Below are 16,442 nucleotides of genomic sequence, written 5' to 3' on the forward strand. Positions count from 1 at the left end.
ATCAACTTCATTACACAATGAAATTTATCATTCATGATGACACGAGGTCCCCAATAAAGTGCACAGGTAAATTAAATAAAAACTTGATAAAAATCGTGTTTTCATGATCCTATCTAAAAAATGTAATTATAAGTATTGAATGCTTCTTTTTGTAACTTCATAGGGTTGTAAAAGCGTTGACCGTGTGCACATTTTTAGAATGAAGCGCTTCTGCGCTTCATACAAAATGTACTTCGGTCAACGCTTCAACACCTCAATGAAGTTACAAAACGAAGCATTCAATTCTTAAATGAAGATGTCCAACAGATTAAACACATTTCACTTATATTCTTATTTATCAAAAATGTCTTTATTACATAATCATGTGATACTAAAATTTCATAATAATCAGTCAAGACATTAATTACAAGTTTCCAATAAAGTCAGTATGGCAATATCCAAATAGGTCAGGAAAAGCCTTGCTAATTGCTAACATAAAAACATTTCTATATTATAAATCTTGGTTGATAAATCAAACATAAAATCTCAAAAGAAGCACTTTAATCATTATCAACATAGGATGTAGTGGCATAAATAAAGTTCATATAAAATAACTGATTAACATAAAACCAATCAAGCACTCTTCCTTATACAATTATACTAATAGATGCAATTCATATCATTGGTATACAAAACTGTAATGCAATATGGTGAAGTTACCACCATGTAAATATAAGCTGCCAATATAAATATTCAGCAACAAACCTCATATTTTTATTAACAACCCAGAATTTGGTATATCTAAGGTATATATGTATATAGAATTTTTGTACATATCATAAGTTATCTCCCTTCCTTCATTTTAAGCACTTGTTATTTCTGTATAACCAAAGTAGAATGGTGGTCTAACATTACTTATAAACAATTTATTTATCTCCATTTATTCATTTTGGAGACTCTCTTTTTTAAATGTAATATTTCTCAATTTAATCCACAGATACAAACTTGTTTACCTAACAACTAGATCTATAATCAAGTTGTACAGATGTTTAAGATAAGAATGATTTTGCTCATGGAAATAAGAAAAGGAATGGCTGTATTGAAATACAAATCTAAAACGTGATCCTTTAACTCACAAGACAATCTAACTAGAAAACTCACTCAAAAACATTTATCACATTGTGTGATGGAAGCAGAAAATAATGACGATACTTGAATTATGGTAAAACATAATAGTTAAATGATCTTGCAGAAAAAGAAAAAAATTATTAAATTGATTCTAAAGTTGAAACATAAAATGTAAAGTATGTACAGAAATATTATCATGTATCTATTATTGTGACAGTTGAACACTGGACAAAAATGTGAGACTGATTTTTGTAAATTCTGGAAATGCAACAAACAAATCATGCGATCAAAATTTTTAATGCAAGATTTTTTTTATTAGATACCTATCCATTTTCAATTTTTGCCATTATAAAAACATCAATGTATGATCATTGACATAATTTCAACATCAATGTTTAAGATATGTTTTACATTGTATACTAATACAATAAAGAACTTACTACCAATTCAGAAATTAATTTTATTATTGTAAATCATTGATAACTAGAAAAATGTGGGATCTAATTAATGCAATTGTACAAATTGTGTCAAGGAAAATCACTGAGTTTTTACTATTGTGAACCAGATACTGTCACATTTTTCACCTTATCAAAAACATCACAATTTACAGTATTGCACTCAAATCACTGAATTTTACCCAGTAGAATATGACATTGTACTACCTTGTGGGGGAAATTCATATTCTACAAGAGACAATATTCTTGAAAAAATACAAGTAATAAAAATTTCAATGAAAAAAGATACTGGAAGGTCCAAAATTCTTAAAAAAATATAAAGGTGAAATTATAATAAACCAAGAAATATATTTCCAAGACTTGCTTGTACATTTTTATGGACTTAATTAAACAGAAATATCCATGATTAGACTCTATTATTATTTGCTGCATACAGTAACAAACACATAAGATGCTAGTTTGATTGTCTTGGTTTTTTGTGTGGCAACTATAATGTTAACCTTGATCACTAGTGTATGAGGTGAAGATCAGGTGCACAATGTTTAACAGACGATGAGGACCTTGCAAGGATCCCATATACAAAAATTCTACTATATTTATGACTGTTAATAATGTCTACATATTTAGCTTGTACTTATTTTGCTATGCAAAAATGCCAATTATTTTTGTAAAAAATGATGCCAAAATTGTTATGTTCAGGATACAACATACAAATAGAGACTTATTGAAAAGTTGACATTAGGAGATAGAATTTATCATATTAGAGAGTGAATACCCTTAATCTAAGTTAAGGTGGTACCTAACACTACAGGGAGATAATTCTGTAAAAATCAGCTAAACGTTTTAATTACGTTGTATTGTTAAGGAAATATTAAGCTTCTCAATGATCAAAATTAGTGTTTGTCAAACTGCTATATAACCAATGAAATTTTTCCGATAAAGTGGTTGGTTCAAATTTTTTGAAATTTTTATATTTTTGTCAAAGGGTCAAAGTAAACATTTTGTCAAAATTTTATGAAAATTAAACGAGCCAAATTAATGTTAGTCAAGGTGTTGGGTACCACCTTAAGTCTATTCATATCAGATTTTAAAAAATTTATATAAGCAGAAATAAATCAAAATTGTACACACATATCATTTCAAACACAAATTAATATATACATAAATTACATTGGTACAATAAAAACTGAACAAATCTATAACAGACTAGGAAGGAGCACAAGAGACAAAACATTTGTCGATATACAAATAATCCAGGCAATTTAAATAATAATACAATATGATGGTAATCCTACTTTATAAAAGTACATGGATGCCATGTAAAAAAGGTTACCAGGTAAATGGTGCATTAATTCACAATCTAAGTATATCCCCTTCATCAAAGCAGGGTTATTATTGCAGACTTGGATGCTTCTTTTCATAATTTTGTTGAGATGTAATGCCATTGACAGAAGCATTTTATTTCAACCGCAGAAGCACTTCATATTAAAAATGTGTGCACGATCAACACTTTTACAACCCAATAAAATTATAAAAAGAAGCATTCAATTTCTTATACATGTAATTACATTTTTATGCAACAACCATGAAATTAAGAGTTATATCAAGCTTTTATTTTGTTCTAAGATGCATGATTTCAATATTGTCACGGATAGCAGGTGCAGTCATAGCTGTTGTTTTTTATACGGATATAAAATATGATATTGGAGTGCCTCACTATTGTTATCGGCCAATCAAAATTATGGATTCTATTGAAACATAAATGAAATGTAATTATAACATTGACTGTGCCAATTATCAAAATAAAAAGATGTTCCTGTAGCTGTTATCAACATATATCCAGAATAGTTTTCTAGTATATAAAAAAAGTTGAATATCTGATGTGTTCCATCGATATTGGTATTGGATTTCATTCAAAGAACTTTCAATGTTTAAGTTTAGATTTTCACAGAGAAGACTGCTAGTGGATGCAGCCATTACTTATGATTGCAAATAACACTGCTGTGATGTTTCATTCAGGTAAGGTTTGTATTAAACTCAAAGTACATAATTAGAGCATTTACGTTGAGATCAGTCAAGAATGCAAAAAGACAAATCAAATGGCTTTACATGCAAAAGTTCTATAAACCTGATATTATTTTCATTGTTTTCACAGTGAAAATTTGATCAATAATGTAAAAGCTATATAAATATAATAATAATAATAAATAATTCACCAAAACTGATGTAAAACTGTAAAGCAATGAAATCAGAAAAATGGGAATAAAAATTACATACAATATAAAATTAATCTGGATCACAACTGAATTAAATATGAAAAAAAAAACCAAAAAACAACACAATATTAGCTCATCGGAATTTTAATTAACAGTTCATTCAGATTATATTGGAATTGAAAGAAGAAAAAACAGAAAAATAAATGATATTAACAAAAGTACACAGGATTCAATCAATCTATTTAGACTTCATTTGTATAATAAAAAATATAAAAAATTAGTCAAAACCACTCACAAAGATGTACAAGAATAATAAAATTGTATTGATCATTTGTTAAATTGATATTTTATGACATTGTAAGACATTCTATAATTTTACAAATAAATCATTTCAAATTTTGTATAATTCCATAGGAGATTCATTATCTTTCTTACTTTTGTAAAGATATAAAACATTGAATATCATAATGCTATTGAAATAAATATTATGCAAAAAATGTTAAGAGTTTTAAAAGAAATTAGTGTTTCAGATCTATTGCATTTCAATCTCTTGGGAAGACATGTGTATTTTTCTTTGTGAATGACAAAGGAACATTTGGCTTTAGTTATTCATTAAATTACAAAAATTGCAATAATCTCAACTTGAGGCAAAATAAATAGGGGTGTCAGAAATTACATAAAGTACTAACATTGAACTATGGTACATTGTTGCCATAACGCTGTATTGTATAGGTTTCATAACTACTAGGACGATTAACTGTATTTTGTAGTTGTAATATATTTTACTGAGAATCCACAACAAGGGGTTAATAATCAGTTCACCTTAATTTTGTAGCTAAAGATCTTGTCTAAAGAAACTCATTTGATGTACAGTTCAATAATATTTATTTTTGAAATCCTGTAAATAAAAATCTGCAAGTAGTTTGTTTCTTTATTTCCCTTCTTATGATCGTCATGACAAAACTGATAACCCAGTCTTTTTACTTCACAACAGGAAGCATTACAAAAGCAGAAAACTTGAATGTGGAAACCTTAAAAGTGATTTAAAGATGGATGAAATTCAACCTGTCAAAAAAATTATTTTAACAACTGATCTTAATTTCCTAAAGTACTTACTAGGCAAAATATGATAATGTATGGTCAGTGGCAGGCAAGTCAAAATATAATTAATTTTTAAACACTTAAAATAGAAAAGATGAAAATTGGCCCAACTTCTAGTTTTCACTTGAGATGGCATAGAACCTAAATAAGTTATCAAAAATAAGTCACAACCTAAAACTAACAAATAAATAAACTAAATTAAACATGATACATACAGCCTTAACCAGGTCTTTCAAGTTATCAATAAACATTTATTCACATAACAAGTGTTAAACACAAGTAAGATATATAATTACAAATACTTACTAAGATTCATTATAAAATTCTCCCATACTCTCCTTTCCTCTACAGAAATCTTCACAAGAATAAAACACTAACTTACAATATTTAATATAAAAATAAATTATAAACAATTTAAGGTGAACACTTAAAACGGGTGTGTTTTACAGAGTCAAACCTGATTGAGTTTTTTGTAATATACATCTTACTTTCATTTTATTCATTAATGACGTATCTTGAAATTCAGATTTCTAAGACAAAGAAAATATGATGACTGGAACCACTGGATTCTCCTCTCCAAATGGATCAGCTGTCCTCATTATTTTATTTTCAAAATTAAAGAGTCTATAAAACAAACAAAAATCCCCATGTAACTTATTCCTTTTAATAAATGTTGGTTTGCAATAATTAACATTGCATTTTATCTAAGTTACACTTGAATTTTTTTAACTAAATTATTACTTTATCATTTAAAACTTTTATATGAAATCATTCCCTAAAAAAATTGTTTTGTTACAGACTGCCTACATTTTTAAAAATGACATTGAGAATTCAATATATCGTAATCACTGCGGCAAATCCTAACATTTTCTCCAAGTATATATACACATTACAAAACGCATTTCCTCTCCCATCTCTTATTAAGGTAATCCAAATATCAGATTCGTATTGACAGACTTATCTGCATCATGAAACAGATACTAATAGATAATAATCATTTTGGTAAGCAGCATTACACATATATATTGTAAAAATCAAGACTTATACAGAATTATTAAGTATCACTTCAATCTGGAACCAGGCAGTATGTGAAAGATAGTGAAAATACCTAAAATATTAAATCTAAATTAAAAAAAAAAAAACTTCAAAGAAAAACTTCAGCTGTAATTTTCCAATATGCTTACTTTCAAAATATTTAAAATTCAAACAGCTACATTGAAAATAAATCAAACCAAGGGAAATAACTCAATTATTCACAATACAATGCACAATTGTAAGTATGTTTTATTGATTTTCTTCTTTGAACAGGCAGTTTATAAAAAAGAGTTATACTTATTCATTTTATCATATATCCATACACATCATAAAATTGGCTGAAGAAAATAAAAATATATACAGCCATTTTTTTTAGTATATCACACATTTCCCAAAACTATCATGAGAGTTACCTTTCTTCATCCATGAAAATTTAAAAGATTGACTTGATACAAGTATGACTAAATCAATTTGAATTAACTGCTATGTGTTTTAAAACAAAATTATTTTTTTTAAAAATGTTTTGTAATTGTAAAAAGTCATCACATGAAATAAGAAAAGTAAATACCTTTTGTTTTATTGTGTTTCAGGGTTGCTGTCCATTAACACATACTCAACTTTTCTAATCATTCTTGAGAAATAAGCCGTAAAATAGAATATGACTATTTAGCACTTTCAGATCTGACAATGTAAAACATAATTATAGAACATATTGTTCTTAACATCATAATTCTAAAATTTCTTGTTGTTCAGCTAATGATATGCCCGTTGATTGATCTGTTGGATTTAATATACAATCTTCTATATCATCCTCTTGTAACTCATCAAATCTACAACACAATTATCAGAAAATAAACATGTGAAACCAGAGTGAAAATCTGTTTAAATAAATGGAGAATGTGTCTATTGGCCACAGATGCCCCCGTTTGTAAATATGCATGAGTCAACTTCCACATACAGATGCAGGATTCACGCAGTTAAGACCGTTTAGTGATTATAAGCATTGTGTATAAGTTTCTTAACATTTGGTTGAGGGAAAACTAAAGTTAGAGAAACGAAATGACAGATTTAACAATTTTTCCATTTATAAAAGGGTACAACTCAAGAACAGTAAAAGTGACGCCACCCAATTTATTCTTGATCTGTGTTTCGTTGTAATAAGCATTGTGTACGAGTTTCATAACATTTGATTGAGGCAACTAAATTGGAGAACGGAAACGAAAAATTCAGAAATTTTTATGTTTATAAAGGGCATAACTCATGAACGGTAATAGTGACACCACCCAATTTCGAACTTAATCTGTGTTTTGTGGTAATGAGCATTGTGTATAAGCTTCATAGCATTTGGTTGAGGCAAACTAAAGTTAGAGAACAGAAACGAAAAATACAGCAATTTTTATGTTTATAACAGGGCAAAACTCATGAACGGTAAAAGTGACGCCACCAAATTTCAAACTTGATCTGTGTTTTATGGTAATAAGCATTGTGTATAAGTTTTATAACATTTGGTTGAGGCAAACTAAAGTTAGAGATTGGAAACCAATTTTGGGGACGTATGGACGGACGGGACGGACAAGGGTAACACTTAATGCCCCCTCCGCTACGGCAGGGGGCATAAAAATACATCTATGGTGTAAAGTCATTTGCAACTTATTTTTATAAAAATGTTAACCCTGCCACATTTTTTATGTGCCTGTCCAAAGTCATGAGCCGTTGATGGTTCAGCTCTTGACATATTTGTTTTTTTGTAAATTGTATTATTGTAAATTAGGAAGTTAGTCTTCTCTTATGTATTGTTTCACATTTTTCATGTCGGACCTTTTACAGCTGACTATAAGATATGGGTTTTTCTCATTGTCAAAAGCTGTATGGTGACCTATAATTGCTTATATCCACGTAAATTGAACTCTGGTGGATAGTTGTCTCATTGGCAATCATACCACATCTCCTTATCTTTATAATGATGAAGACCACTGTTATTTGATTGATTTTTATCAAATTAAAACAAGTTCAAAAGCCAAACTATCTAACATTTATCATCAACAAATTTTATCAGAAAATTGCTTTTTGAGATGCAATGAAGATGTAATGTTTTTCAAAATTTATCGATTTCATCTTCAAGTCGACCATTATTTCATGAATACCTTTTTTATATCAAAGTTCTCATAAGTTACTACTGACTAGAGGTGACAAATGGTATGACTGGATGTTAGCAGAAATAGTGTCATATTCATTTCAGCTAGATGATCTTTACCATAACTTTTGGGTAAAAATAAATATCTTTACCAGACTGAACTGTTATATGTATTTCTACATGAATTGAAATGTGGCGGTTTAAGTTAAATCCACTATTAAGTGCATGTTTCTTTTGGTTGTTTTTTCAAATGCCAATGATTTTAAGCATTTTATCATTTGTTTATTGGTCAGAATGAAATATTCTATTCACATGATAATCTTTATAAAGATATTTAAACACAAGTCTTTTTTTCTCTCTGTATAACTCCACATCTAGCATTATGGTTAACCAAATGTTTTTTTTTTATAATGAATTTGCTTTATTGTAACAAATAGACTAGCACAACATGTATGAAAAAAGGTATACAGAATGGCATATTCACGGCAAGGAAGTTTAAATCAAAAACAACAATTGATTATATAATGGTGCAACAGTAGGTTAAACATAAATAATTATCTAATAACAATGGAATCTTAATTCGTTCTTGGAATATCTATTTGTGGTGTTTAAATCAAAATTGATAAATTCCGACATTTATTAATAAGTCTATAATAGGGACCCAGGGGCTCCAGTATTTGTTATATTCCTCTTCAGAGAGGTTTTTAAATGAAATGTATTTCTCTAAGTTCATGTGTTCCTTTAAATAATTTTTTAAAGCATTTAAATTTGGCAATACTTCTTGTAATTTTTTTCGGTAAATATAGTATTTTGTAAGCAAAATAATCTTATTTTTAACAAAATTCAATTTAATATTTTCGTAGTTACCATATATGTTAATTTGGATATTCAAAGGCAGTTCAATATTTGTCATTTCAAAAATCCAGTTATTTAGTGCATGCCAGAGACTAGAAACCATATGACAGCTCCAAAATAGATGTTCTATGGTCTCTGGTTCTTCTTTGCAAAATTTACATATGTTGCTACTATTTATTTTCATCTTGTAAAGTAGTGTATTAGTTCCCAGAATTCTATGAATAATTCTATACTGGAACCAGCAAAGCTTAGTGCTTCTGTTATATTTTGTACACAAAGTGTATACTTTTTTCCAGTTAATACCAGTCATATTAAGATGGTTTTCCCATTTTTCCTTTGCAGCAAAAGTAACATATTTCTCATTCAATACTTTGTACATGTCCTTTGAACCTTTCTTTGGTTCAAAGAAAATGCTTATATTAAAAGGTAGCATTGCTTGAATTTTTTTCTCCTTTACATCAATATTGATCGTGTTTAACCACTCTTTAAGTGAGTGTGATATTCCATAATAATGTAAAACGTTTGGCCTAAATTGATATAATTGTTGGAGATTTTGAAATGACATCATTTTTGTCTGATTATCTAAGAAGTCATGCACTGTCCAAATTCCAGCTTTAGCCCAGTTTTTTTAAGTAAACACTTGAACCCCCAATTTTAATGTTTTCTCTCTCCCATAAAGGATAAGATAAAACTTCATCAATACATCTTTGTTTTCTAATTTGATTAAGGGTTTTCCAAGCATCAAAAACCTCTTGCCAAAATTTATTTGATGACCTTTTCATGGGCCCAATGTAACTTAGTTCAATAAAGTTCTTTTAAAACATTTCTATGGTTACCTTCTGGTCACTCTTATATCAATTTTGATGTATTTGCACCACTATCAATGGAATATACTTTTAAAACTATTTGCAAATTATTGTATGATTTGTATCTTACCGATCATAAGAAGCATTCTGTGTAATTTTATCTAATTCATTTTCTTCTGTACTACCTTTGGTTTTTATCATATATAAAATGGCACTTATAATTAACATAACACCTGAAAGGAAAACAAAATTTATCATTTATAATCAACAGCTTTCAACACAAAGAAATATTCATTATGAAATGTTCTAAAAAATCAAATGTAAATATCATAAAAAAGGCCTGGAAGGCGCTATATAAAATATGTCTCTACACACAATAAGTAGGGGGAGCTCTCCTTTTTTTTTTATTACTGTTGTTGCCAGCAGGCTTTATATTAGCATAACCAAAGCAGAAACTTTTATGCAGACATCGAGATAAAGAACAACTTTACACTATCCACATTGTTTATATCTAGATCATAACTTTTCGAAGCTTTCTTCAAAATTGACTTGTCAATATTATCTTGATAAATATATAAATTCTAACCAAGATTAATTAGCTGCAGTAAGAAGTTTTGTTGATGGTTGATTGTTGCCATATACGTGTACCACACATCTCCTTGCATATTGGTATCAACATACAAATATATTTAATCAAATAAAAGAACAGAGTTCCAATGTCCTCCACTTTGTATATGTTTTATCTATCCAAGGGCAATAACTAAATAATTTGTTTTAAAGCTTGTTATACATATCTTTAAGAAATGTATGCTTGAAAGCACTTACAATGCAATTTTCCATATAATAAATAATTCCAAGGCTCATAACTCTTTTTAACATAGTTGATCAGCTCTGATTTTCGAACTTGTCAAGGAGATTGCTGATATAAACCTTTGATATAGGTTTGATAAAAACCTGGCAAAAATTGTACACATGAGTGTGCTTTAAATACAATTTTCTACTTAATAAATTTTTCCAATGGCATAACTTTTTAAAAATTATTTGATAGGCACTGATTTTCAAATTTGTCCGAGACACTGCTAATATAAACCTCTGATATAAGTTTGATGAAAATCTGGCAAGAATTATACACATGAGAGCCCTTACAGTGCAATTTTCTACTTAATAAATATTTCAAAGGGGCATAACTCTTTTATAAGTATTTGACAGGCACTGGTTTTCGAACTTGTCTGAGACATTACTCATGCTAACCTCTGATGTAATTTTGATTAAAATCTTAAAAGAATTGTACACGTGAGAGCTCTTACATGAACAGACAAAGGGACGAACGCCTGGTGTCTACTGCAATGAGTCGTGCAGGGGACAATTAAAATGGTGGAATAACATTATAAAATGCAGACCCTACCAAATATCCTACAAAAGATCAAAGCTGTCAAACAAAATGTCTGACAACAAAGTAACACTATATAAAAACAAAGTAACACTATATAAATTGTATTTATATGAATCTCTCATGGATTTACCTTCACCAGGAACACTCAAAGCCACAAGAGTTAACACTGTGTAAACAAAAGGCCCAAGATATTAGTCTATCATGTCAATGTGTCTCTGTCACCATGATTCATGGACAGATTATTACAATAAAATTACAATGAAACAGGCAACAAACAACAGCAAAATTTTACCTGATATTATACCAAGCCATACTGTAGATGGCTGTATAAAACATGGAACAGAAAATAATATATATAAAATTCCTTTCTTCCAATTATCAACCATGACTATGGCATTCCATATGTTCTTACAGCAACTTTCTTCATCACTGAAATATATAAGTAAGAAGGATCACAACTACATACATTGTTTTTGTACATACATTCATAATCAATATTCAATCACATATCTTTTGTTCAAGATTATGAGTGATAAGCCTGGTGGGCAACTTGGATAAAGAAGTCACTTTCCTGTCTGTCACCCACGGTATCAAGTTGCCTTGGTTTATCAACAGCTACGGTTGTGATGTAAAAGAAATTTCCCATTTTGATGTAAATAGATTCAAAGACAGAGGATTCACTTATTTATTAAAAAAAGAAATGAATTCATATATGTATTTTCTTTCAAGGGAATATTGCTTTGTGCAATTGAATATGCTTTTTTATTCCAAAACTTGTTTCACAAACATACATCAAACGAATGTGATTTTTAAAAGCAACTTTTATAACTTTATGACATTTTACTGCTACTATATACCACACATCTCTATCATACGACATCTCATTATTTTAAAACAAACGAAATTGGTGATTGGATTTTAAAATTTATTGTAGCTATATTTTTCTTTTTTATATTATATACATTGTATTCCTTAATCTGAGACAGTGTTCTATATACATTGTATTCCTTAATCTGAGACAGTGTTCTATATACATTGTATTCCTTAATCTGAGACAGTGTTCTATATACATTGTATTCCTTAATCTGAGACAGTGTTCTATATACATTGTATTCCTTAATCTGAGACAGTGTTTTATATACATTGTATTCCTTAATCTGAGACAGTGTTCTATATACATTGTATTCCTTAATCTGAGACAGTGTTCTATATACATTGTATTTTTAAATGGTATAGATGGACGACATTGAAGTGACAGAAACTTAAGAGTTACCTAATAATAATATGTTACTAAGAAAAGACTAATGGAAAAAACATTGTTTTGGCAATAGTGTGGTTAAAAACATTATATTTTGTAGCATTGCAAGAGATAGAGCACTTCTCTCTTGTCTAACCACTTCTCCCTGCAAGACTTAAAAAGAGAAATCACTTTACCTATGTTTCTAACTTATTGTTAGTCCCGATTATGTAATACATATATGGTCAAGGTCATTTTACATAATACATGTACATCTCTCTATTTTTAAATTACAATTTCTATTATAAACTATTATAAGACAGTGAATGTTCTTTCCCATTTAATATTAGGTAATACTAAATTAACATGCATGTGCTTTGCCTCATTAAAGACAATTCTATTTTTTTTATATAATATACTAAAAATTCTTTCAGAAGCCAAATAATGTAATAGTATTGTCAGATAACACATGCAGAACAGACCTCCTTATAATGCAATAGCTTAATGTGGATTAATACTCACCCTTGACAAACAGCTACAATATAGTTCATAGCAAATACCAGCTCAAAGAAAGTCACAGCAAGACCAGCAAGACTGGAAATAAATAAAAGTTGTTTTTTTTTTTGTTGTTGGAAAGAATGGTTGATCAATCAATTTTGTGTATGCAAGTTAACTGAACGTGTATTCCTATAGCTGATTTAAGTGGGAATCATTATCTCTTATGTCCTATCAAATATATCAATACAAAGCTTGACTTTAAAGTTACCACATGAACTGCAAAACTACATAAAAGCTTAAATTTTAGTTTTTTTCTAAAAAAGATTAAATGACGGCTTCTTAATGTCTAGCTAGTGGTAAATATTCTATGCATATTCAAGACAAATAAGTCATATGAACATGAAACCTACTTTATACTTGACAGACATGCTACCTAACACTCACAAGGTTAAAGGTCCACATGAAAACATGTAGTACCTGGGAAAATAACTATACAACCACCAGTACCTAGCTTACTCGTACAATGTTCTTGACAGGCTTCAATAATGCAGAAGCAGAAAATTTAAAGTCTTTTGTTTGCTAGGGATCTAAGATTTTTAGGGGTAAAATTAGTATTCATGAAATATTTTTACTCACCTAAAACAGAGTGTATTGTTTAAATATTATAAGCTCTTACATGGGGTCAAATATGACTTTATGATTTATTCACATGTAATAAACTTACGTTATATAATAACCAAGGATATGTCCATAATAAATAGCTTCTACACCAGTTCCCCATAAACCTGAAAAGCAAATGATCCTCTATTATCTAGGAGTGTTACATATAATAATGTTAAATATCTTATTAAGTGTATAATTTTACGTTTGTAAACTTTATCAAAAATTGTCTATATAACTTACACTTTTTTAACATTTAAAAAAGTCAGATGCTTTATGATCTGAAGATGATCATTCTTTGTCACACCTTTAGTTTTTTTTATCCAAGAACATTATTAAAAGGGAAGAATATATAGAGGGAATTAAAAAAGCCAAGTTGAGTAAAGATAATTAACACTTTGGCAGTTAGAAATATAAACTGATCAACACAAACCCCACAACAAACTTGGAGTGAATTAAGGGCCATGAGTTTTTTCTAGCATTTTTCAGCGAATGTTAAACATGTTAAAAAGATTTATTCCCAATGTGAATGAGAATTGATTCAAAATTTCATATATAATTCATGAAATTATCAACTAATTAGTACATTTTGTAATTTGGGTTCCAAGATGAACATATTTTAGACATAAAATCTTCCTACAAATAGGATTAGAACACCATTCCCAAAGCTCTCTCAGATACATGTACCACCCCTGGGTGCTCCCGAGGTCAGAGGTAATAAGATCCTTTAAACTGACCAAGGCATTTCAGAAACACTTTATCAATTTGGAATAGAGTGAGGAACAATAAAATAAATATTTTTGATAATGTGCTTACAAAATTTTATCAAATTATGATGGAAAGATGAAACTGCTTCTTTTATTAATTACATGTACATTGTATAAAATGAACGTTAAGGCTGTACCTTAACCTATAATGGTTTACTTTTATAAATTGTTACTTGGATGGAGAGTTGTCTCATTGGCACTCATACCACATCTTCCTATATCTATTAAATTATAAACATGGTAATTGAAAGAATTCCCATAAGGGAACCAAAAAATAGACCTTTTCATACATGATAATATTTTGAAAAGCCCCTAAAAAAGTTATAATTATTTTTGTATTATTATTGGCTGGCCTGTTGAGTTTGTGAAATTGTGAGCTGTTAATTTGCTTGGCAAGTGACTTGTTCATTCTATTAATAGTTTTGATAAAAAAAATTAAAGGACAAGCTGCAATAAGAATATGTATTACCATAGTTACTACGTTACATCAGACTTCTTTAATTCAAATACAATTAAACCGTTTTATTTTGAGCAAAGATTTGTATAGACAAATCCTTGTTTTGAGTAATTGCCAAATGTTGTAAAGGTCTGTTTTTGTAGCCAAAACATTTTACTTGATGGCATCAGTGACACTGTTATTATATATCTCTACTGGCATACTTGGAAAAGAATCAAAATTCAATGTAAATAGGTCATTGACATGACTTTGATTCAATGTTAAAATGAAATAAGAAGCACATGTTGTTGTCATTCATGGACCAATGGGTTTGCCCTAACCCTAACCCTTCGAGTATGACCAGTAACGAGAACAATTTAAAATCAATTCTAATTTTTGATGTCCGAAGGAAAAATTTGTCGCAAAAATTATTTGATCACAAAATTTAACAATTATCATAGTGTTCTAAAAATAGAACACAGTGGCGTGATCTAGTTTGTCTAGCGACAGGCATGTTTCAACTGTTTATACTCACTTAACGCTGTAATGATACCCCAAAATCTACAAAACCACATGAAAAATTCCCATCCATAATTGGAAAAAGTTTCCCCACAACAAGTCATATTTTTTGTTTATATTATAAGATGTTAATCTAGAGAAAACAAAGCAACGTGCTCCAACTATCCATCGTACGATTCTCCGGAAGTTGTTTATTGCTCGGAAACCTTTGGGTGTTTCCACTAAAATCTGTAAAAGGCGCGTTTTTCAAAAAGTTTGTTGTCCTTTGTTTGCATTAAAATATCAAGATGATAATATACAATTACTGTCTTTTGATGAGGTAAATGTGTGGTTTTATTGACTTTTGAAAAACTGATATTCACTGAGGCCAACGGCCGAAGTGAATATCACTAGGTTTTTCAAAAGTCAATTAAACCACATATTTACCGAAACAAAAGACAGTAATTGTTTTATTCCATGTTCCGAGACAGAAAAATATGTGTAAAATAACAGTTATTTACCAAAACAACTAAACGTCAAACATTGTATCGTTATTATACACGTAAAAGCACGCGACGTTTTGCGCGGTGAATATACTTTTTCCGCAGGTGAATATGCTTATTTATTCAAAATCCCATTCATATAGAAAAACCTACTAAAGTTCTATCAATATGGAATAATAATCAATATTATATATTTTCAGAAGGTAACTCAGTTAAAAATAGGTAATCCTACCGCCCCGTGGACTACTACATCTACTTTATATGAGGGGCGTAAAGGGGGGGGGGGGGGGGGGTATCTGCACGGAAGAACGCGAAATAAAATTGCCATTTCACGCTGAACGAACAATTAAAAATTTCTTGCATGTTGATCTTTTTACCGATTTCACCAAACACGCATGACGGTGAATAACGAACCTTTTTCACGGCTGCACGTGAAATAAAAATGGCAAAACACGTTGCACGAAAATAACCCTTTACCACCCTCTTATATAATAAGGGTCTGAATAGGGGAGGGGTCCTTCTTTTCTTTATTCTTTAATTTTTAGACTATTTTCTCTAACGTTAACGTCACAGTACCCAAATTGCACCTATTTAGCAAAAAAAGCAGCGGAAATCTTACAAGTTTTTATTAGAGACTAAACAATTTGTATTTTTAAGATTTGACATTGACGACTGAGGGTGGTAAAGGGTTATTTTCGTAAGACAATCAATTTATTACTTTAAAAAGAGATTTTTTTATTA

The 16,442-nt window shown here is 29.4% G+C and overlaps 1 protein-coding gene across 1 annotated transcript; it reads right to left on the bottom strand.

Moving 5' to 3' along the window:
* Positions 1 to 523: 523 nt before the first annotated feature.
* On the bottom strand, positions 524 to 15,402 carry LOC127709883 (uncharacterized). Its single transcript, XM_052215566.1, has 6 exons — positions 15,236 to 15,402; positions 13,562 to 13,622; positions 12,862 to 12,933; positions 11,395 to 11,531; positions 9,840 to 9,942; positions 524 to 6,744 (listed from the first exon to the last, which is right to left on the bottom strand). Exons 1-6 carry the CDS (start codon positions 15,321 to 15,323, stop codon positions 6,639 to 6,641), a joined length of 567 nt encoding a protein of 188 aa, XP_052071526.1. The 5' UTR covers positions 15,324 to 15,402; the 3' UTR covers positions 524 to 6,638.
* Positions 15,403 to 16,442: the final 1,040 nt, after the last annotated feature.

The sequence above is a fragment of the Mytilus californianus genome, unplaced genomic scaffold (genome assembly GCF_021869535.1).
Source record: "Mytilus californianus isolate M0D057914Y unplaced genomic scaffold, xbMytCali1.0.p SCAF_7, whole genome shotgun sequence".
Taxonomy (NCBI): Eukaryota; Metazoa; Mollusca; class Bivalvia; order Mytilida; family Mytilidae; genus Mytilus; species Mytilus californianus.

Excerpts from the sequence above, each read along its gene's own strand:
- LOC127709883 (XM_052215566.1), bottom strand. The coding sequence starts at position 15,323 with ATGACTTGTTGTGGGGAAACTTTTTCCAATTATGGATGGGAATTTTTC. Across the intron at positions 12,934-13,561 it reads ATCCTTGGTTATTATATAAC|TCTTGCTGGTCTTGCTGTGA; the intron begins GTAAGTTTATTA and ends ATTTATTTCCAG. Across the intron at positions 9,943-11,394 it reads ATGGCTTGGTATAATATCAG|GTGTTATGTTAATTATAAGT; the intron begins GTAAAATTTTGC and ends TTTTCCTTTCAG.